General features: G+C 42.8%; 1 protein-coding gene across 4 annotated transcripts in view; it reads right to left on the minus strand.

The window, feature by feature from the left end:
• Positions 1-18,178, minus strand: part of MRPS5 (mitochondrial ribosomal protein S5) — a 43,838-nt gene extending 25,660 nt beyond the window's left edge. Inside the window, exons 1-5 of one of the 4 annotated variants that reach the window (XM_068675478.1) lie at positions 17,889-17,904; positions 17,077-17,170; positions 13,505-13,642; positions 2,856-2,981; positions 2,320-2,553 (exon numbers count right to left, since the gene is read on the minus strand). In XM_068675478.1, coding sequence (XP_068531579.1) covers positions 2,320-2,553; positions 2,856-2,981; positions 13,505-13,642; positions 17,077-17,128 — 550 coding nt within the window. In that variant the 5' untranslated portion in view covers positions 17,129-17,170; positions 17,889-17,904. Of the gene's footprint in view, positions 1-2,319; positions 2,554-2,855; positions 2,982-13,504; positions 13,643-17,076; positions 17,171-17,888 lie in introns of all 4 variants that reach the window. The other 3 variants (XM_068675479.1, XM_068675480.1, XM_068675477.1) reach the window with 3 other exon arrangements.
• Positions 18,179-21,790: the final 3,612 nt, after the last annotated feature.

Here is a 21,790-nt window from a genome sequence, read left to right on the forward strand (position 1 = left end):
GAGAGGTTCTACAGATTTCTCCTGTTCTTGTTTTTGTTAGAAAATATGGATGCTGCTGAAGGGAAGCTGCATTATGTGCTCAAACTGTTTATTACCAGAGGATCTAGCAGCAGACCACCAGGATCTCAAATCGAGGGAGTCCAACCATGCCCCAGTCTCAGGACAGATTCATTGGGTTTGACGGTTTCAGGTCTGTTCTTTCTACCACTTTGACAGCGCTTTGCACATAGCCAGTGTCCCCGTTCCCCTGAAAGTCATTTAATTCCTCTGAATAAAAGATGCTGATGGAATTGTGGGAAACTGAAAATCTGCACAGTTTTTAAACAGATTAAGAGGAAATTGGTATATGCTAATCAGAAACTGCTTTTCTGCACATTTATAATACAAGCTGACTGTTTCATTTTTCCTATTTTTACTGTAATGTCCTTCCCTCTTCTTGGCAGAGCTTGACCTGGCTACTGCAGCACCCACAGAACCAATTTCAATGCAAGTAACCAGCCTCAGTAATATCAGCCACACTGAAAGCAAGGAAAACACTGGGGAGTAGAATTCATGCATACATAAACGTTGTTTGCAACAGCTGCCACTTCTTTTAACAGAATGAACTACTTGAAAATACATTTGAATTTAAAAGCAACATAGCCTTGCATTTAAAGCTCAGAACCAGAACCGTGAAATCTCCTCGACTTCCTCTATGTTCCACCAATGATTTATGGGGAATTCATTAACTTCTCAAATCTTTATTTTTCACTTGTAAGATTCAGGTGACAGGCTGCCTCATCCATTGTCATGTCACCACCTTCCATGGAACATTTGCTTTCAAGGTAATAAGATGAAATACCAGTAAGCAAACACAGGAAATCTTATTTATATACTGCAGCATTATGCTGCTATTAAAATGGAATCGGTTTTTCTTAAAATCAAGGATAAACAAGAAAATCCTGAAGAGAAAGGAAAGGAGATCTGGAAAGCCAGATCTCCATAAATTCACAAGGTATTTTGTTTTCCTGACTTAAACACCATAGCAACATAAGCCCCAAAATTAGCTATACCAGCTACAGGAATTGAAAACCTGGGAAGGGAGTGGAGGAGTAGAAAACAGCAACAGGATGAATTTACAAGAGGAAAAGCTACAAAATGCCAGTGTGACTTCAGTCTGCGTGGACAATGGTATTAGATCATCCTGGAAAGACCACGCTCTTGCTGCCTTGTGGCTTGGTGCAGAGCACATCTCGATTTTGAATTAAGGTCTAACAGATGTCACCAGAAAAATATTCAGACAGAAATTCATAAACAAAACACCACACTGAGTGACCAGCAACAGTGACTGCAAAAAGATCAGATAAAAATAGAATTACAATCCACAGATGTAATTCCCTATTTATGGGGGAAATTCCCATTTATGGGACGTATGTTCCAAAATCACAGCTTTCACCAGGAGAACATATTCCTGGACAGAGAGAACTCTGAAAACATGAACCAAGCTTAACTTTTAGAATGACCGGAGTCTGCAACAAGCTCGAAACAAGTGCTAGAAAACATTAACTGTTATATTTACCTCATTTGACTATAAAAGTCTGAAGAAAAATAGCAATAAATATAAAAGCATCATGAAGTGTTTTGCAAGGGAAACTCAGCTGAATATGAGTAGCTGCTTGTTTTTATATGTAATTAGTTGAAGGGGGTTAGGTTTTTAATTGTTAAAGTTAACATTTTTTTTAGTTGTTTAATGAACAGCACTGCAAAAAGAGTTCCCCTTCACACTTTGCGTGTTCGACCTCTAGTTTCACTATGATATTTAACTAAATAACATATAAAGAACTTCTATTAGCTATATTCAAACCACAACATCTTAAGCCTTATTCCACTATTTGAGTAGGAAAAAAAAGGTTGCTTGAAGGTGAGGTATCACAGGATCCTTTAAGAAACTATAGAAAAGCACAGCTGCATTTTGTACTTAAAATTGATGTTGAACACAAAAGATATTTCTGTTCTTTCAGACTCCTATAACAGTCTTTAACATAATGCAGTGCTTTATAACACAGTGTAACTTCAGGTAGTCCATAACATAAAAATCAGAAACTAACAGCTATATTAAATAAAGCAGTGATTTAACATGTTTCACTTGTGTAAATACTTGTTCTTTGACTGAGCTGCCTTAATTCACGCACTGGCATATGTGCAGACTAAAAAGCACGTAAGAGAAGTTATAAAATAGATTTTCAATCACAGGAAAATTCTGGATCTGGCTTTTTCCCAGCCCCTTCTCACAAAGGCTGGGTAAGAACTAAGAAAGATATTCATTTTTTTTTTTCTTACCTCCGTTAGGACCTGGGTCAGGAGGATCCAGAATGACACCTCCCCAACACTTTCCACTCCATCCTCCCTCTCTCTTAACTTTTATTTTTCTTCTCTTCTCCCATGTGTCTCTCTGCTGAAGAATTTCAGACTGAATTCTCTCTCGTTCTTCTTTTTTTCGTTGGGAAACTGTCTGTACCATCCCACTTTGTATTATAGGAGCATTAAGGCCAGGCCAGAGGAAACCAGAACGTCCTTGAAAATAACAGGAAAAAAAAGTTTTATGCCGAACAAGTACAGAAATAACAAACACTGTAAAAATGCAATAAGATGAGAGGTTCTCGCTTATTTCAAGTGTTTTCTGTGACACAGAATTTGTATTTAAAAACAAAAAATAGCATTAAATAACCATATCAGGATTTTTTTTTTTTTAGAAAAATATATTAAGCTGTTCTGATGCCATGGAAGTTAACAGCAATTTATTGATTTGTTAAATCAAAAAACATTACACAAGGAGAGGCCAAGACATTTCTTCAGCGCTTCACTTGCGAATCTACCTTCTCCGATCTCCTGGCCTCTATTGAGATTCTTTCTTAGCTTCTTCTTCCTTCTCTTCCCTCTTGCTTTCTTTACTCCCACACCAGTCTCTGCCAAAGCTCCTTTCCAGAGCTCATCAGCTGTCACTGAAATGAGAAAGCTTTCATAAGTAATATACAAGTATATCTTATATTGGAAATGGAAGCTGAACAAAAAAAACTACCTTGAAATGTTAACCCTACTTTGATTTTTGCTGGGATTTAAACTGTGGGATTACTGCCTTGCTAAGAAATGAATTTCCTACTACATGCACATGTATCTGCTGCAGAGACGTGCCTCTACCCCTGGTGACTGCAATCAGATACGCTCAGAGCTAGGTGAATCAGTTTTAAAAGGATTTTCAGAATCAATTTAAGGGCAAGCATTTTTAACCACTAAGGTATTAATTCCCAGGCCAATAAAAGACAACCATTCATTACTAACTCAGATCAGCAATACCTACAAGCACTTAACCAAAGACAAATATCGATGAGACTCAACCTCGGTCACTTTTAAAAATACCTTAACCTGCGTTAAAAAAGCCACAAAAGACAAGAAATTAATCAGCAGCACAGATCTGCTGATGCTCTCATAAAACACAAGGTCCTGACTGCTGATGGAAGAGCTGGGCGGATGAAGGAACGCCAGGCACTCTGTGCATCCTCACTGCAGAACCCTTCAGCCTTGGTTGGAATGGGGAGCCATTCCACAACCATACAGTGTGGTGTAAATGCCTGAAGGAACTAGGAAAATAAAACTAACATTCACACTTTTAAGGAAAAGGTACAGCATTGAAGAGGCTTTCAGGGTAGGGCATAACTGCATTATCTGAGCATTCCCTAGGCTCCCAACCTTAGATGCTATCGCGCTGGGGAAACTTGGTGTGCTAGCTCTAAGGAACACCACGGAGCGTGGAGTGGAGTGGAGACACCACGGCTAGGCTCTGTAATCAGGTGGGGCCTCGATTGTTCTTGTGCACAAAGCTGCACTTTTTGCCACCCTAAGCCAAAGACCTGTCATGTTTTGACAAATGCTGTACCCTAGTGTACTTTTTGCTCATTATAATATCATTATAATACCAAAACACACCTCCATCCCAAAAGCTACCCGCCTCCAAGGTGCGACCACCCCTCACTGAGCATGCGCTCTGAATTTCTCGGAGCCTATTACTTTAAACGGAGACGGGAAAACTTTACACCAATCATAACTAAGATATGCTTGACTAGAGCCACTCAAGCTCCACCTAAAAGATAGAAAATAATATAAATTGCCCCAAGAGAGAGGGGATGTTAGGGAAGATACCATCGTCAGGGGAGATACCATCCCAAGGACATACAACATCCTTAGGACCTCCTGACTCCTGGGATCAGTCGACGGGCTGAGCCTCTCTTCCCCCCCCCATTGGGACGCCTTTGGGTGAGATCTGAATATTTGCTTATAAATCTCTATAGAGTCTTTGATCCTTTCAACGCGTTTATTTCTAGGCTGCGCACCTAGAACACCTGTAACACCTGTAACACCTGTAACACCTACCTAGAACCCACACCTAGAACCCACACCTGTAACACCTGTAACACCTGTGTATTTCATGCATACTAGCTTGCTTTTGCAGATAGTCACTATCACCGGCAATCCAAAAGAACCTGATTATCTGTTGCTGTAATAAACCATACTTGATTGCATTGTGATAGCTCTCATTAATGCAACTAGGGTGAGGGTGGTTATCCGTGATAGTTCAGTGTTCTGAATCTAACCAGACCCCCAGACGGTTAATGCATTGTTGGTGAATGTCCGAGCGGACCCCCAGGTGGTTATTACGTTTTTGGTGAATGTCCGAACGGACCCCCAGTTTTGGTGAATGTCCGACTGGTTCAGTACTCTGAATCCAACCGGGCCCGTAACGGTTAATCAGCTACACCCCTTTAACGCGACATACAGGACACCCACTGCCTTCAGATGCTTGGGCCAGCCATTCTCTGATGTTTCACCCAACATACAAGAGCATGGCTAAGGAATAGTGTTTGATAATGAACTGGGGAAGCTCTGCTATGCTGACACCAAGGTAAGGGACAAAACCAAAACACTGCCAAGTCCAAGAAGCTACCAAATACTACGCTCTCCAAGGCTGGTTGCAAGGAGGAGATATATGATGTGGCTTTTCAAGATCTTAAAGCAGACTGTGAGACCGCGGCATGAGCTGGAAGGTTGATGACGGATCACGTTAAGCTTCTTAGTTTACTCAGAAAACATCGTGTAACTAGCAATTTCATTTAAAAAAAAATAATCCTGGTAGCCTGGAAACATGGGATTAATATAAAGGTTTTCACGTGTTTCTCTGCTGGGTTATTTTTAAACTGGAGCCGTTCCCCAGTCTTCACTTTGGGTGGCTTCATGGAGGGTCACGCAGCTTCCAAGGAGGCTGCAGAGGGGCAGGAACGGGGAGCTCCTGAGCTGGTAAGGCACTCAAAAAAAGAGATAAAGAAAAAAACAAACAGCTTTTGAACTGTACTCTAAGTAACATTGCTTAAACCCCATACAGAGAAAGTAGCAGAAGTCACAGGGCGAGGAGACTGCGCCGTACCAAAGGGGAGCAGTCTGTGCCAACAGATCCAGCACGATGAGGTCAAACAGAGCCTAGTTTTGGCCTCAAGCACTGCACATAATCTGATAACATCAGAACAAGAGGAAAACGTCACACTCGGTACCAGAGTGCAGTTCATTTAATCGACCTCTAACAGTATCATCATGCGTTGGGAAAGCAGCTGTATTGAATGAAACGCATGGGAAGCCTGCAGGCTGCAGAGCTGAGAGCTCTTTAGAAGATGGCAGATATCAGAATGACTTTAAGACCAAGTGATGAGAATGGAGTAGGGAAGGGATAAGCCATGTCCCCACCACTGTAATCTTACAGACTTCCACCTGTGACAGACAGCGCAGCAACGAAGAAAACCCTGATGTGACTTGGCAGCGAAGCACCAGGATGACCGGAGAGCACACACGTAGATAAGGCAGGAAAAAGCTCTTGCAGCGGTGAAAATAACCCCTGACAGAAATGAGGATGGCTGTAGTGCTTTTTACATTTGCAGAGAAGTTCCGAGATGAAGCCAGCACAGCAGGTATGCTGTCTCCAAATGATTTGAGGTCTCACCTTTATTTTGTTTCTGCAGCAGCTCGGTAAGATGGGAAGCTGCAGGTGCTCCTCCACCACTAAAATAGCCCCAATCATGAAACCCACCACACATTTCTAGCCAGTTACTGAAAAGCACACAACTCCAAGCCAAAATAAAATCTTACACATCACACACTTACATTTTGTGGCTAAGAAAGAGATCCACTATTAAATTTTGCTGAGAGCACGCTTTATGCAAGCTGATCGCCAACAACCGCCAATAGTAAGCTTTAAAGATGCCACTCTTTTGCTTCATCTACATAAAAGGTGTAATATTTTGAAAAGGATTTTGTTTTGTGCCTTTTTATACTACCCCCCAATTTCAGAAACCAGACGGCCTACTTCTTACTTCAGAGGAAGATGTATATTAGATCACACCTCAGTAACTCACACAGATTGCCAAAACAGCTTGCTGGAAACCATATTAAAAAAATAACAAAATCCACGACCCTGATACACTGAGATTAAAAGTAGATTTCTTTGCCTCTTGGAAGATGAGAGAGTTCCCAGCTTGCTTAAAATATGAACTATAAAAACGGAATGACAAATAACAGTAAACTGGAAAATAGTAGGGAATAAAATTGGAAGAAAGGATTAACTTAGTGAAACGGCTAAATAGGTTCACTTCTTCCACTTATACAAGCAACTTTAGCTTAATTTTTTTCCCTGACAAATAGCATTGCGGCAGAACACCACCACAGATCCAAAGACATTAATATTAATGATGTAGTAAAAAAAAAAAAAAAAAGGATGTTATAATAAAACTTGCCTGTTTCACTGCACTGCTTCCTGCTAGTGCCACTACATCTACGTATTCGTACTACCTTCAGGAACTTTTTAAGGTCTTTCCAATCTCTAATGTTCGCTTCCATACTTAAACTGGGAATAAAAACTTTTGGTGACAGATGGATTCTAAAATGGCATGGTATGTCAAACACCTCCCTTTCCCAGTCACAAAACCAAACCAGAATCTGGAAGAAAAATACTCTGCACTGATGAAATATGAAAAAGCATCTCCAAGGGGAATGCTTACATATTCTATTACAAGTTGCAAGATAAATTATGTAGTCTAGACTCAGCTGCTTAATGACCGCAAGTAGGCAGTTTTTCTTGGAGGAAGGTCAAAGGCTTATCAACTCCTCTAGGAGCCAAGGCATCACAAAACCTCCCTGTACTCAAGTGCAGAGAGCATTTCCTTGACCTTGTCTTCTCTAATGAACACGTGTGCCTCCATCTCCCCAAGAGAGAACGTGCTATTGTTGGATCATTTACAAGCAGCTAAAGCAGCTGAACAAACTCACAGAAGAAAAAGCCACCCAGAGCTATAAACACAACAAATTCCATGCTGTAAATCATTGAAAGTTGTGAGGGTTTTCTGAAGAACCATCCCTGCGTGCTCATTCAGTTCATTTTTTTCCTCCTTGAGCTCCTAAAAAAACAGATTTCTATCATCTCACTGCAACTTGGAACTCTGAAGACTGATGAAGAAAAGACCCAACATTGCACAGGTATGAAAAGTGAGCGAAGGGCGCGCCCTCGAGCTGGTCTTTAGGTGTTATCTGACATGGGATGAGAATGGAGAAAACAGACTGCCACTTAATTGTCCAATTTAGCACCTCAGAAAAAAAAATCAATCACTATGACAGTGCCCGTGGAAGTTATGCACATTTCCATTATGGTAAAATAACTAAAATTTAGAATTAAAAATATTGTAGGAGTCAGTTTCTAAATCATGTCAGCCTACAAAACGTCTCAGTAAGAGGTCTTTGTATTGTTTGGTAGATTGGATTCTGTGCCTCAGCTTTCACGCTATTTTTTTTGTAATAATTTCATGGCTACTACACAACCATGAGATGCTCAGAATCAATTACTGAAGAGCAAGACAAACATGCCAATTCAGGAAAAAAAAGTTATCTAAAGAAATCAGAGAACACAGACAAACACTCTGCACATTCAGCTCATTTCCACCATGGTCAGGGAAAGTCCTCAAAAAATAAAAGCAACACTTGTGTCTTTCTGATAATTAATATTTTTCATGGGCAGTGTACCAACTGTGCATCTCTTGTAAATATTCTGCAGCTCAACGAGTAGTTGCTCAGAGCACTGAACAATCTTTCCAACAGCTAAAACAGCATTGGGCTGTGAGCTGATTCCACAAGTGCACCACCCAAGACAGTGAAGGATCACTCACCACAGCAAAGATGGCTTAAGAGAGTGCAGAGCCCAGTGCTGCAGCTCCTGAGCAAGAAGGATGCTCTCTTGCAGCGTGCTGTAGACTGCCAGGTGAGAAGTTCTCCACCAGGAATTCTCAAGTATTTTTTCTGCTGCTAGACACAGTAACGTTGAGAACAGTAGGTGCCTCTAATTTCTGAGCCTCTGAGCTGCAGCTTTAACTAGATACAAAGCCTGAGAAATCCAAGATGATTTTCAGTCTCAAGCATATACGTGGTTTGAATCATCTTCCATTAGTTTTCTTCCCTCCTTGTATCAGAGGTGTATATTGCTTCAATTTTGTCTGCATAATTAGCCAAAACCTTCAGAATATTTCTGGTTATCCATGGTTTTATTAGGAAACAAAGCAGCATATGGGCAACAAAAAACATAAACCGAGGTACTGAAACATCATTTACAACTATTCAAAGAATTACCTAAGAACAACATCAACAAATTAAATATAACTCTCCCACCTGGAGAAAGAAAGGAAGGAGGCTGGCACACAGCAGGCTACATGAGCTGCTCTAACCATGTAGGATTTGGTAACGAACTGCAATCTAAATCACTGAGGTCAGGAAAAGGAGTGCTCGAAGTGCTCAACTACATATTTAAATCTGGGCCTTACAATGCCTTACCTTCTCTCTACAGGCTTATAAAGACTGTTTATAACAATAAAATAGTTGATATAGAAGTGCTAGGCAAGAACTTACATAGACCACCTCTCCTAAGAGCAAAACCTACAGCTCATTTCAGCAGCTGAACATGAAGCAAACAACTTAGATGCCACTTCTGCTTGCTCACATTAACTTTTACTTCCAAGCATACCACTTCTCGTGGCTGAACACAGTCTCCCAATTACCTGAAATGCATCACTCTGGAACAACAGAGTTGAAGCGTCTCAAAGAAAGATACAGTCTGATTTTATATCCCTTCGTAATCTTAAATTGAACTCAACTACTATTCAAAAGCTGCCAACTGAGCCCATACCATCATTTACCCCTGGCGAGGTAGGTTTCTAACAGAGCATTTTCCTCATTTAGACATAGAAATCTCATCAGCCAGTTTAAAGATGCTTACAGAAACAATTCAACTCCTTTACTAATTCAGAAGAGAACATTGTACAGATAATACAGATAGATTTATGAGAGAAACATGGCATAATCGCATACGAATACTGGATGGCTTATTTATAAAACATGAGATTCTAAAGCCGTTTCTGAAATGTGTGTTCACCCAGGATGAGATCTGCCCTTGCTCCAAACTGCAACTGCCTGCCCACACGTGGCACATCAACGTCTTCACTGCCTTCCTGATCCCATCCTGCACACAGAAAAGCTGGGTTAACTTCCCAGTAACTGGAAATACTGCATGCTGTGTTATGGTAGAGCAAGGAAACCTCTGGAGGTTTCCCAGAAGTTACAGCAACAAATCAAAACCAGTTAAAATTCACCCCCACCAGTACATTTAGCTGTAAGGCATTTAATAGCCCCCTCCCCCTTTTTTAATTAAAATTAACCAACTGTTCTTCCACATACACACACAAGCATCCTCCTCATAAATAAAATAACGGTGACAAGTGGCAACTCAATTGTTTATCTGGAGTGTTGTATTTGAAGAAAAAATCTTTAGAAATTGTAAAGATCTTTTTTTTTTTCCCCCCACTTTGATTGCAATCAGGCAAGGCAGAAAAATGAACAACTTAATCCAGACAACTCGCACAGGACTGGGAGAATTTAATATCAAATGTAATTAAAAAAATAGGCTTTCAAGAAGCGACGTTTGCAATAAAGAACACCGAGATTTATACCGAGTGCAATTGCACGCGGTAAGCAGAGCACCTGGAGACAAGGCACGTTGGGCTGTGATTGTGTATTGTTGGGCTAAATGACTCCCCCTTCATTGTTACCATCTAGTTCTATGAGCTCCAAAGGATTGTCATGTTCCTTACTCTGTATTCTAATTTATGGGGAAAGATCACCTAGCAACAGAGAAATTAAGCACTTCTTTTTATTTGTTCCCGATGGTAACTAATGGAATTAATGCCGTGAGTGGGAAAGCACAATTCTGATCTAATCACCATTTCCAACACAAGTTCTTTAGTCTCACAGCCACTCAGCTACACAATGGATGTTGAGGAAGTTTCCCCTGCTGTTAGAGCCAAAAGGTTTGCACGATTCGGGTCAAACAGTTTCAGTATTTGTGACACCTGGGTGCCTCTGCTGCCTTCAGGAATGACAGCCTATGTATTTCAACCCGGTTCTGTGGCTCTTAAATTAAAAAGGGATTTATCCCATGTTTTTTGGGATCTGAAACTTACAGCATCAATGTTTCTCGACAGCTACAAGCTGGAGCATCTGCCCGGAAAGCCTGGACTGGTGGAATTTAACAGCCTCAAGCTGTGCCAGGGAGGTTTAGATGGGGCATCAGGAAGAATGTCTTCGTGGAAGGGGTGGTCAAGGACTGAGCTGGAGTCCCCATCCCTGGAGGTGTTCAGGAGACGTGTGGATGTGGCACTGAAGGACGTGGTGTAGTGATGGGACAGGATCACAGACTGCCTGGGATAACTGCAGTTCCTCCCATTTAAACGAGTTAAACTATTTGTAAAGATCAAGTGGAAGGTACAGGTGCCCCTGTGAACATGTTAATACCTCAAGAATATGATGGAAGAGAAGTAAACCTTCACTAACGAGACAAAGTACTGCCACTTTCCTCTGTCACAGGACTGTCATTTGACATTTCACTTGACAATTATGTTTCACATATAACGATCGTATCTGCATTTTTAATGTTACCAAACTTCCGAAACAACTGCACTGCTAAGGGATATGAGTGCCATAACGTGATTTATACTGTTAATATTGTACTTCATTTGAATTTTGAAAACTTTATTGTGTTTAACTATTCAACTCCAACTATTAAGCTATTTACTTAATATGGAAAAAAGGCAGGGAAAACAGCTCGGCAAGAAGAGCTGTTCTGAAACCAGCAGCCTTCCTCCACAAATTACCAGCTGGGAAAAACAAGACCAACCTTTTCAGTCAAAGGGCAGCTTTTCAAAGGACTCTGTACCTGACGAGGAAAAGTCATTTTCGTTTTACTGCCTCATCACTTGCACCACCAAGATGAAACTAGTCTTGGCCCAAACTTTTCTATAAACAAGACCTGAGCCCCCATTATCGTCAGCCCCTCTGTTCAGCAAAGTCCCAGAGCTTCCCAGCCCCCTGACACACTCAGCGTTGAGTCAGAGCTTTGCAACACTCACAGCTGGCCCCAGCATCACGGGATGCTTGAGCTTGGAAGGCACCTCTGGAGCTCACCCAGCCCCAGCTCCCTGCCCAGGAAGGGCTGCCTAGATCCACTTGGCCAGGATCACGTCCCGACAGCTTCTGAAGATCTCCAGGGAGGGGGATTCCATCATTTCTCAGGGCAGACCATGCCACCACTTTATTATCCCAATAAAGCAGCATTTTTAACACAGCCCAGACACAAGTGGGCTTATCTTTTCAGTGCATTCATCTGAGTGGAAAAAGAGCAGTGAAAGTTTAAGAGCGATCGCAATTGAAAGATTAGCATTGCACACTCCATTTATCACTACCATATTAGTAGGGGACTCTGCAGATTTGGCTCATACTCGGGATCAATAGTATAAAATTTTACATTTCCAAGTGAACTGCATGATGAATTGGACAAGAAAAAGCAATTACTCTAATCTCCAGGTTCCTAGGGGATCTCTTATTTATCCAGCCTTCTTGATTGCTTTGAGAAAGCATAAAAATGTTCTTAACTACTTTATGTTCAACCCACTTTGGTAACCTGCCTTTTTAACAAAACAGCCTACCAAGTAAGGGAGCACACAACTTCAAAAGGATAGCATAATATAATTTTTTTCCAGAGTTTGGTCCTTGGAAACAAACAAAAAACTCAGACTGACTTCTGTCTCTGCTGAATACATGTAAGAAGTACACTTAAGTTCTTACATCTTATTAAATAAGCCAGTAGTTTTATGTAGCTTGCTCAAATATAACTTCACAGTTTTACTGAGTCAAACAATAGGGATGTCATTACAATTAATACTTTTAATTAAGCCATCTAAAAAGACAGCTGGCATAATTCTCATTAAAACACAGCTCACCTAGATGTTATGAACATAAGCATAAATTAAGGCAATATCTAAACTACAAAGAGTAATCACTGTGAAGTGATTGCAATGCTTTATTTTTAATTTAAGGTAAAAAAAAAAAACACAACAATGCTTTTTTTTTTTTACATAGTCTTGGTCTTGTGACTGGCAGCTAAGGAAAAAGTCTTAATTTTTCCTGCAGTTGGCATCCTTAGAAAGCCTTCCCCATGCAGATCATGCTGCAGCCCTTCGCAGGCGTTTTGAGCCCTCTCTGTCATTTGTTTGAAATTAGACAGTCAAAATTAACCTGAGAAGAGGAACAGACAGCATGCTTACTTTAACCCCCCCCTTTATATATAAAATACAAAGAAAAGTTAACTTTACCACAATAACGTTGAGAAGAACAGAAAAAGACTGTCAGTTGTGAAAGCCTGATTGTTTTTAAACAGATCTTTTTGTAGTCTATAGATTATTAGAAGTCTAAGAACTTTGACTGTCAAGCTGCTCCAGTTATCTACTCCAGAAATTACGTTCTTACTACTCCTTCTTTTCCTCCATGGGAAAACACCACAGCTAAGGACCCATAAAACAGGTGGGATGATGCCTCAGCTATCTCAGTTCTCAGTCCCAAACAGGGACTTCAACAGCCATCATTTCTCAATTATGTTAAGCATGTGTGTAATTCCTTTCAGGACAGAGGGATAATGCTGCAGCTGGTCTGACAATTAGCAGGACGTTATCAACAGTTTTTGTTGAGCGTTTTATTGCATTTTAATTATTTCATTTTTGAGACAGCACAGCTTGAATAGAGCATCTTGCTTATGGCTCAAAAACATTTGGAAAATAAACACAATTTATATTGTCAATAAAGAACTAGGAAACAGAGGGGAAGGTGTTTCCCCCTTCCCATCCAATTAAGTGTTTTGGATGGATTCACTGCTACATAAATCAAATTCTTGCTTCCCATTAGAATAAACTGCCCTTGTGCACACAATTCTATCAACAACTGTTGTTAGGTATCTCACAAGATGTGGGTTACAACTAGAAAAAGTTACCAAAAAACAGAAGCAAGCTTTCCTTTCCTTTTTTTAGTACAGATTATAATTTTAAACCAACTCAGGACTTACACATATTGAAGAAACTGCTTTGTCTGCATTGCTGTACCATGACATTCCGGGGGGCAGAGATGGAACATTGCACCTGGAGAGCCCATGCCAGGCTGGAATAGGAACAGCAACTCCCTTTCACTGGCACAGAAGCAAACCCTGAGGATAGAGACAAAAAGGTGGTTAGATACAGGACATTTTCATTCTGAAAACACTGGTTCCTTTATGCATACAAAACCCAAAAAACACCCCAAAACAAACTTGAAAAAAAACACAAAAGCAAAAAAAACAATAAAACAAACCCAACCCAAAAACAAAACACCAAAAAAAGGAACCTAGTAACATTTACTCATTTTTCTAAAGGGCATCAGACATGAACCTACTGTCTTGAAGCACAAGGAAATGTCACAAAGAGAAGAAAGCTAGAAGGTTTCTAACATATTACTGACAGTGAGAATACACCTTCTGCGGAAAAAAGACAGAGCCAGACTCTTCTCAGCAGTGCTCAGTAATGAGACAAGAGGCAATAGGGGGAAGTTTAAACCTACCTCAACATAAGAAAGCACTTTTTCATTCTGAACTGCAAATGACCCTGGGCAATCTGCACTGAGCAGGGGGCTGGACTGGACGATTTTCAGAGGCTTCCAACCTCAACTATTCTGTTATCACACTGACCTGACTTACTCTGGGGTCCCAAATGGGAAATGTACCTCCAGAAGTACCTTTCCTGATAACCTCTGGATTTGGGTGTTGCAAAGCTGGCCTATCACGCAAGCTCTTTTCCTCTCCAGAAGACATTAGTTCAATGCACCATGCATTGTGATGCACCTTTATGCCACATGTACCACCTTTAACTTCCCAGGTACCAAAGCAGTTTCAAAGGTGGGGTACACACCTTACCAAAATTCATTTTTCTTTGTCCTTGAGGTCTCCTGGAATTCTTTTGTGAACAGTTTCTGGTTCTGCTAACCACCATCCTGTAGATTTGTCCCATAACCTCTTCCACGGTTGTTTTAACTTCAGAAAAATCCTAACTCCCATCAACATGCCAAGGGTTGCCATATGGATATTTTCTGCATCTTTTACCAATGAATGATGCAACGAATTAATTTAGGTTCACTGCTTTGCCATCTCTGAACGCTTCTTTTACACCATTCATCAGACTGGCTTTATGGACATCCACTCAGAGCTCTCTGCTGGGGTTTTATTAGTAGTTAATACAAAATAAGCAACTGGTCACTATTCAGAATATCATCAGAAACAGTGATGAAATCATATTTTAAAGCCTACGAAACCATGCATTCATTCAGAAAATACAATGTAAGAGTATTTGACTGCTTGTCATTATCAAAAGTCTTCGTAATGCAATTTGGGGGAGTGGTTTTTGGTTTTCCTTTTCACTCCTGCATTCATTAGCAAAGTTCCACATCCTCAGTACCACCTCCTTCCAAAATTAGGATGGCAATGTGAAAAAGCCTATACGGAAGCAATAGGATCAACACAAAATGAATCACTAGGCAGTGAAATCAGATGAACTGCTGTAGAAAAGAGTTCTGTCAGAACTCGGGCACAGAAGAAAAGTCAAATGCCAAAACATGAAGCCAAATAAACACCAGTTTTTACAGAAAAATGGTCACCAAGCGATCTCATCAAGTCTGGTGATTCAAAGTGGTTTTAAGACGTACAATTTGTAACAAGTTGTTAAAGCACAGGGTGAGACCTTGTTTGTCTGAGACCAATGACAGAGCTCCCATTAAAAGAGATTAAATCCTTAAAGAAAACATTAAAGTGACAAATTTTAAATTTATTCTTTTAAAAGAATATCAGCTCTGAGCTGGAAATTAAATTCCTGTGTCTAACAAATCCCAGGGGCTTCACTGACAATATTCCAGACACACGACTGCTTTGGTCTCTGAAATGCAGCAGGACAAAAGGAGGAGGAAGATGAACCCCCCTGCACCCCCAAAAAAGAAAAATAACCTCACCCACCAACCATGAAAAGCCTGAGACCCCAAGTGTCTGTATTTATGAAGTACCCCCCACACTTTTCTCTGCACATACTGCTACCAAGGGAATAGATGCTTTGAAAGCCGAGCAAATAAATGTATTTATGGAAGGTAAATGGTTGAAAATGTCACATCTCAATCAAAGCGTGCTGTGCTATGTAAGCATGCACAGTTAATGCATCGTATCCTCTTTGTATATCCTCCAAACACATGTAATGGGATTTTTCTTTAAAAATCTAAAGTGTTTCTTACCATAAGCTATTCAAAACTGAACTGCCTGTAAAAGCAAGACAGATCACAAACGCAGGGCTGATGTCTTGCCACCAACAAAAGATAAGTCAACAAAGCAGGAAAAAAATGCCAGCTTACTATATTTAAGTCCAGCTCTGCACTAATAGAAAATTAACCCCTCGCTGCATGCTTATTTCCCTGATACGAACATCACATTTACAACCCTGGCCTGACTTAGATGTTATCTTTCACTGGCTAAATACAGAATTTTATACTATACATATCTTCTGTATATACGTGTGTGCATTTTTGGCATTGGAAATTTTCCTCATAAAACCAGAGTAAAAGCATTTCATTTTTCCTTACATGGAAAGGAGAACTCATCTCAGAACAGGTGGAAATGGAAACCTAACAGTTTAACAGTTATTTCTACAATCTTTTAAGACCCTAACAGTTTTTCTTTTTTAAACACTCAGTCATACACAAGTCTACTATTTTAATATGCCTATTTCATTCGTAACCTTTACATGCTGGTTAACCTACCACCTTTAGGAGATTTATGTGCAGAACACAGCACCTCTCCCAACACGGTGCCCCAAGTTCACACAGGTTGCCACTTGTTTCCTACATTACCTAATACCTTGGAAGACAGCAAGCAGTCTGAACATCCATGCTTTTGCTTAATTAGTGAATGCACCGTTCAGCAAGTGTTCACATTTTTTAATAAGAAAGAAAATCGGCAAGGATTTATTAATCCCTTCTACTCTCATAATTATTTTCCACGAGAATCAAGTATGGAAAACCGTTCTTAGTTCTGTACTTCAGAGAAAGAAACACTGCAGGAATTTGGTCTCAGCAGCAAGAAGTGCACTGTAAGAAAAAGAACCAAAACAAAACTTAAGAAAGAGCCATCAGGATGCTTATTGTGCAGCTATAATTAGAACTCTGCAAAAATTGCCCGAATATAGTTCCAGGCATGCACACAGGAGGCTCTAGACCAAAATAACCAAGATATTCTTAAAAAGTTTATGCACAAGGAGACAGAGGTGTGTCCTGGTTAAATTCCCAGTTGCAGTTTTGAAGATACCAAGCGCTACGCGTTTATTCTCTAATGGGCAATGAACTCTTTTCTTGCCTAGGGTTTTTCCATTCCACATCCTGCTTACTGCTTTTTACTCAAATGAAACCCATGCACAGAAGCAATGTGCTCACACAAATAATCACAGCAGGGAAGACACTTCAGAGCTGTAACTATTTTTTTTTTTTCTGGTGTTTTGCAAGTGCTCAAGAGCCGTGCAGTGATGAAATCTTTGCACTAATACAAATTGCTCTTCAAAAACAAACCCCTCCTGTTACCTTGGCAGAACATGGATGTGAAGAACAATTTCTCAAGCTGAAAGCCAGGCATTTAAAAATCACAGCACGTGGAGAAGGTCGCTGTCTGCCTGGGCTAAGCGTGGAACAACAAAGGTAATGATACCACAAAGCCTTAGAGGATCACACCTAAAATGACCCTTATTCCTTTAACTAATGATTTAAGAGCAGTCGCAGCCTTTTAGTTTCCTGGTCCACTTGCAAGACGTAATTACAGAGATACTCTGTGGTTGGGCAGTGAAAATGTTTTCCACCTCAGCCTCCAGCAGGATTTATTATTATTCAGCCTTCCCCTGAAGGACACACACGCATTTGTGTGTGTAACGATTTAATTATGACTCTTAGGTGACTCCTCCCCTCAGAGCTTCCCATAGCACACCGATACTTTTCCTCAGGGCTCTTCCAAACCTCCCCACAGGCTGCTGGCTGCTCGACAAGGCCTTTAATAAAAAGATTTTAATTTTATGTGGAAATACGCCTTTTGCGGGTCAAAGAGAACCATAAAGCCTCTATTAGACTTAATTATACGTTCCATAAGCGCCACGCGCCAGCAGGTTTCAGTCACGGAGTATTTTCTCCTCACACCTCAGAGGCGTTTTCCCATTTTTAAGCACAATTTTCTGGAGGAGAGCCCCAAACCCAGCCCGATCTGACTGGAAATCACACGCCCGCTCCGCCTGAGCGCACCCTGACGGGAAAATAACACCGCTGGGCTTCGGAAAGCGAATACAGAGCGCTAAAAAAACGTAAGAGAAGGGTGAAATAACGTGAAAAGGAGCCGCCCCCCCCCGCACCTCGCCACGCCGCCCGCACGGCGCCGCCCGCACAGGCCCTGCCCGCCGCCGCCACCACCGCCGCCGCCATCTTGCCTCCCCGCCGCCGGCCACCGTACTGAGGCGTCCTCCGCGCTGCCTGCTCGGGAAGCCGAGGGAAGTGCCGGTGAGGCGGAGATAGGGAAGAGCGGTGAAAAAGCTGTCGGTGGCGGCAGGGTGGCGGCGCGCTGAAACTCCCCTCCTGCCCCTCCCCGCAGCGATTTCGCTGCGAGCGGTGCGACAGGCGCCCGGTGGACACCCCCGCGGTAGGAGCTCACCGAAGGACCCCACCGCTCGCCGCCCGACCTTTTGAGCCGGGCTGCCTCCCGCGCGGGGAGGTCACGTGCGAGGGGCGTGGCCACACGAAAAGGGGCGTGGCCAATCAGGAGGGGGCGTGGCCACGGGGCGGGGGCGGGGCGCCGCCATGTTGTTGCCCGACGGGCCGCGAGGGCGCCCCGCGCGCGCCCCTGGCCGGGCGCCATTTTGAGGCGGGGGGCGCCTCAGTGAGGGGGCTGTGCGTCCTCCCTCCGAAGCGTTAATTGCGTTCATTTTAATTCCCCTCTGTCTAAAACTGCCCTGCGTTTTAATAAAAGGCTTTACAAAAGGTTAAATCATTCCGTGTCCCGCCACATTCACCCAAAACACACACTTTGCCCGCAAACAAGTGCCATTACCAGAGATTTCCTTGCTATTTTGGCATAGGGTGAAGTCCCATCACATCGGACGACCTACCTGAATTGGAAACAATTGCACTAATTTTGGGCGTGCTGTTGTCCACACCCTTAATTTGGTCCATTTTTTTCCACACGTGACAACCAAACGCCTTGGTAGCAGTTAAATGTGTTAATTTAAACCAGTATTAATCACTAATACGTGAGCAGCGCTGCCACTGGGAGGCCGGCTGACAACGGGCTGTACGAGGGCAGCCTGGCTGCTCCGCCAGAGGATGAATACCGTGCTTTAATTCAAGCAGACAGAAATTTCAGAGGAGATGTGGTTTCGATTAGGGTTTTCCTGTTTTGGAATAATAGCAAAGTCTCAATCTGTCTCATTTGTTTTAGCAAGACTAGTAATTTTTAACAACCGATAACGCAAACACTATTTTTTTTTGTTTTCCTGGCTTGTTGCCTGTAAATCCCTATTGTTTAAAGCAATTCCCCAATGTATGCTTTCCCATTGCAACATCAATGCCAACTAAAGACGTGCCATTGCTTTGTCTCCTCCTAGCTAGGAACTTCAGATGTGCAAAAAGAACTATCTTTAAACCCGATGGAGAGTGGAGACCTGGTAGAGTGAGAAAAACCTTTGGGTCAGCTTCAGCAGAGGAGACGCTGGTGACTTGCTAGCAGTTGCTAACTGTTTATCAGAAACTGCTAGAGGAGTTACAAGCTTCTGTGAATTCTGTGAGTTCCTTGGGTGCACGTGAAAGGGATCCGTTCCCAGCTTCCTCGCTAATAGGGGCCAAAGCCCCCATTATAGGGGCCAGCCCTGCTCTGCACACACAGCCACCAGTTCCCAGTGTTGCCTAGGGAAGGGTTGCCAGGAGGAAGCATAATATATTCTCCATGGAAACCTGCACTTCCACAATTTGTTTTTATGCATCTTGGGGGCTGATGGACACCATCAAGGATCCTATTTCAGGAAGGTGTCATTAAAGAGGCTGGAGCAAGGCCATCAGCAGTATCCATGAGGGTGTACCTGCCAGATTGCTGCTGCCTTTTAGTACAAGAGTGATTTTAGGGTTTCTGCCAAAACCTCATGTTTCTCCTCAGCTGAGCACGAGTGACTGTGGCACACCATCTCCCCAGTGGTCACTCCTTTGCTGGGGAAATCAGCTATTCCCTTCACAAATGCTGCTCTTCTGCACCTGCCTGCAGTCTGCGTGGTGTTTCATTTCCTCCTCTGCTGTGCATGGAGACCCTCATGCTGGGGAAAAAAAAAAAAAAAAAAGGAAACAGAATGATAGAATCAGATAATCATTTAGGTTGCAAAAGACTGTTAAGACGACCAAGTCCAACCATCAACCTGACCTACCAAGTCCCATCACTAACCCATCACTTTTTTTTAATCCACATGAGGAGGTGACCCAGGTGTCCACGTTATCAGGGATATGCACAACCGAGTTAGAGCAGTTGCAGTGATGCTGCATCTAACAAAGTTGTGTGATGTGGCACCAGGCGAAACCTTTGCTTCTTCCCAGTACCAAATCACACCAACACACTTACCTAGAGCAATTGCTGTTTGTTCTGCTCGGTTACTCTGCCACTTTTGGTACGCAGGCAGTCAGCATGGGTCTCGCAACTACTGGTTGTGCTCAGGGTCAGGCAGGGAGAGGAGCAGGTGCACTGGCCATCCATAACAGTTAACGTGCAACTGCACAGCGGTATTGCTAATGAAGCCAAAAGAAAGGTCGTAAACAGACTTGCAATTTGGAAGGTGCCTGCTCATTTCTGCCTTCCCCATGTATTGCTGTTACGAGTCTCTCAGCAATGACATTCTTCAGCGTTTAATTGTTTGGAGATGCCATCTGTGAGTCCCAAAAGCCACTGCCAGGCTCTTAGCAGAGCAACATGAAACCAGTGTGCAGCTGATTATGTGCATGTGGAAAGGGTACTGTGACTACTGCCATCATTTCTCTGGCGTTGCTGCAGTACCGTGTTACAACCTGCACATCAATAACCTGCCAAAGCGAGCGCTGGAAATAGATTGAGGCTTTCCTGTGGCCAGCTCCATTAAGGCACGCTGAATGGCAGGCAGGACAGGAGATCGTTTGCATGGCTCTTGAAATAGGTGGCTACTGCCAGGCACCTGGTTTGAAGGCTGTGCAATCACAGCAGGAGTCTATCAGTTATGCAGAGCAGTAAACCTAGATGTACAACAGGGTCTGCAGGCCCAGAAGACTGCTGAAATACCCCTCTCAGCCAGGGTAGTGCTCACCTGATAGCACTGCTCTGTCTTTGAAGGAAAAATGCATTTCCATTGAGATCTACATCCTAACGCCACCCAGCATCAGATGTACCACGGTTGATTTCTGCTTGGCAGCAGCCAGAGGTCCAGGAGTAGCAAACCAAGCAGCCGCTCAACCCTTCGCGTTATTTATGTGCTCTGCTTCCCACTGCTGGCAGTAGCAAACCGCGCTCCACCTGCCTGACATGGATCATTCGCTAACCAGAAGGCTGCTAGCTCCAAACCCCACTTGCCAGGCCCCGAGGCACCGATTCTGGGCTCCCCCCTAGCAGCATGGTGAGGGGAGATGGACGCCGGCCCTGGCAGGATTCAGGATTAGCTGCGGTGACCGCACCTGTGACACATCCAGCACCACGTCTGCAGGGGCTAAATCGGAACCACTCCCTTGACTGTTTGGGGTCTTTGTTCTCTGTACTTAGAGAAATAAAAGCGAGTAATGCGATGCTTACTCTGTGCACTTCTTTTATTGATACAGTTTAATGATGCATGCCAGACCCACAGATTATTTATTCACCTGCAGCGTTTCATTTCTCACAATAGCTCCAGGACCCTCAGGACAGCTTGCTTAGGCTGTAAAAAAAGCTCCAGCACTCAGTGCTGGGAATGCAGGTAACGGTGCCAGCAGGTAAATGCAGTTAGGGTTTTCACCCAGCCAGTGCTTAGTCACTTGGTTTTACCTCTTTCCTGTGCTCTAGGATGCATCATGAGCCGGGGAACCTTCTGACACCGAGGGCATCGTCTCTGGGGCTGCTGTCCAGGGCTGCCCTGCCATCTGGCAGCCAAGCAGCACACGTTCGGTTCCTCGCTCTCCGCATGACTCAGCTGAGCAACACCCGGCTCATTTTATGCTCCAAAGGCTCATTCATGAGATAGCAAAACGTAGCAAAGAGCCAAGCGGAAAGTCAACCCCCGTGTCT

Source organism: Anas acuta, chromosome 3 (assembly GCF_963932015.1).
Source record: "Anas acuta chromosome 3, bAnaAcu1.1, whole genome shotgun sequence".
NCBI classification, from domain to species: domain Eukaryota; kingdom Metazoa; phylum Chordata; class Aves; order Anseriformes; family Anatidae; genus Anas; species Anas acuta.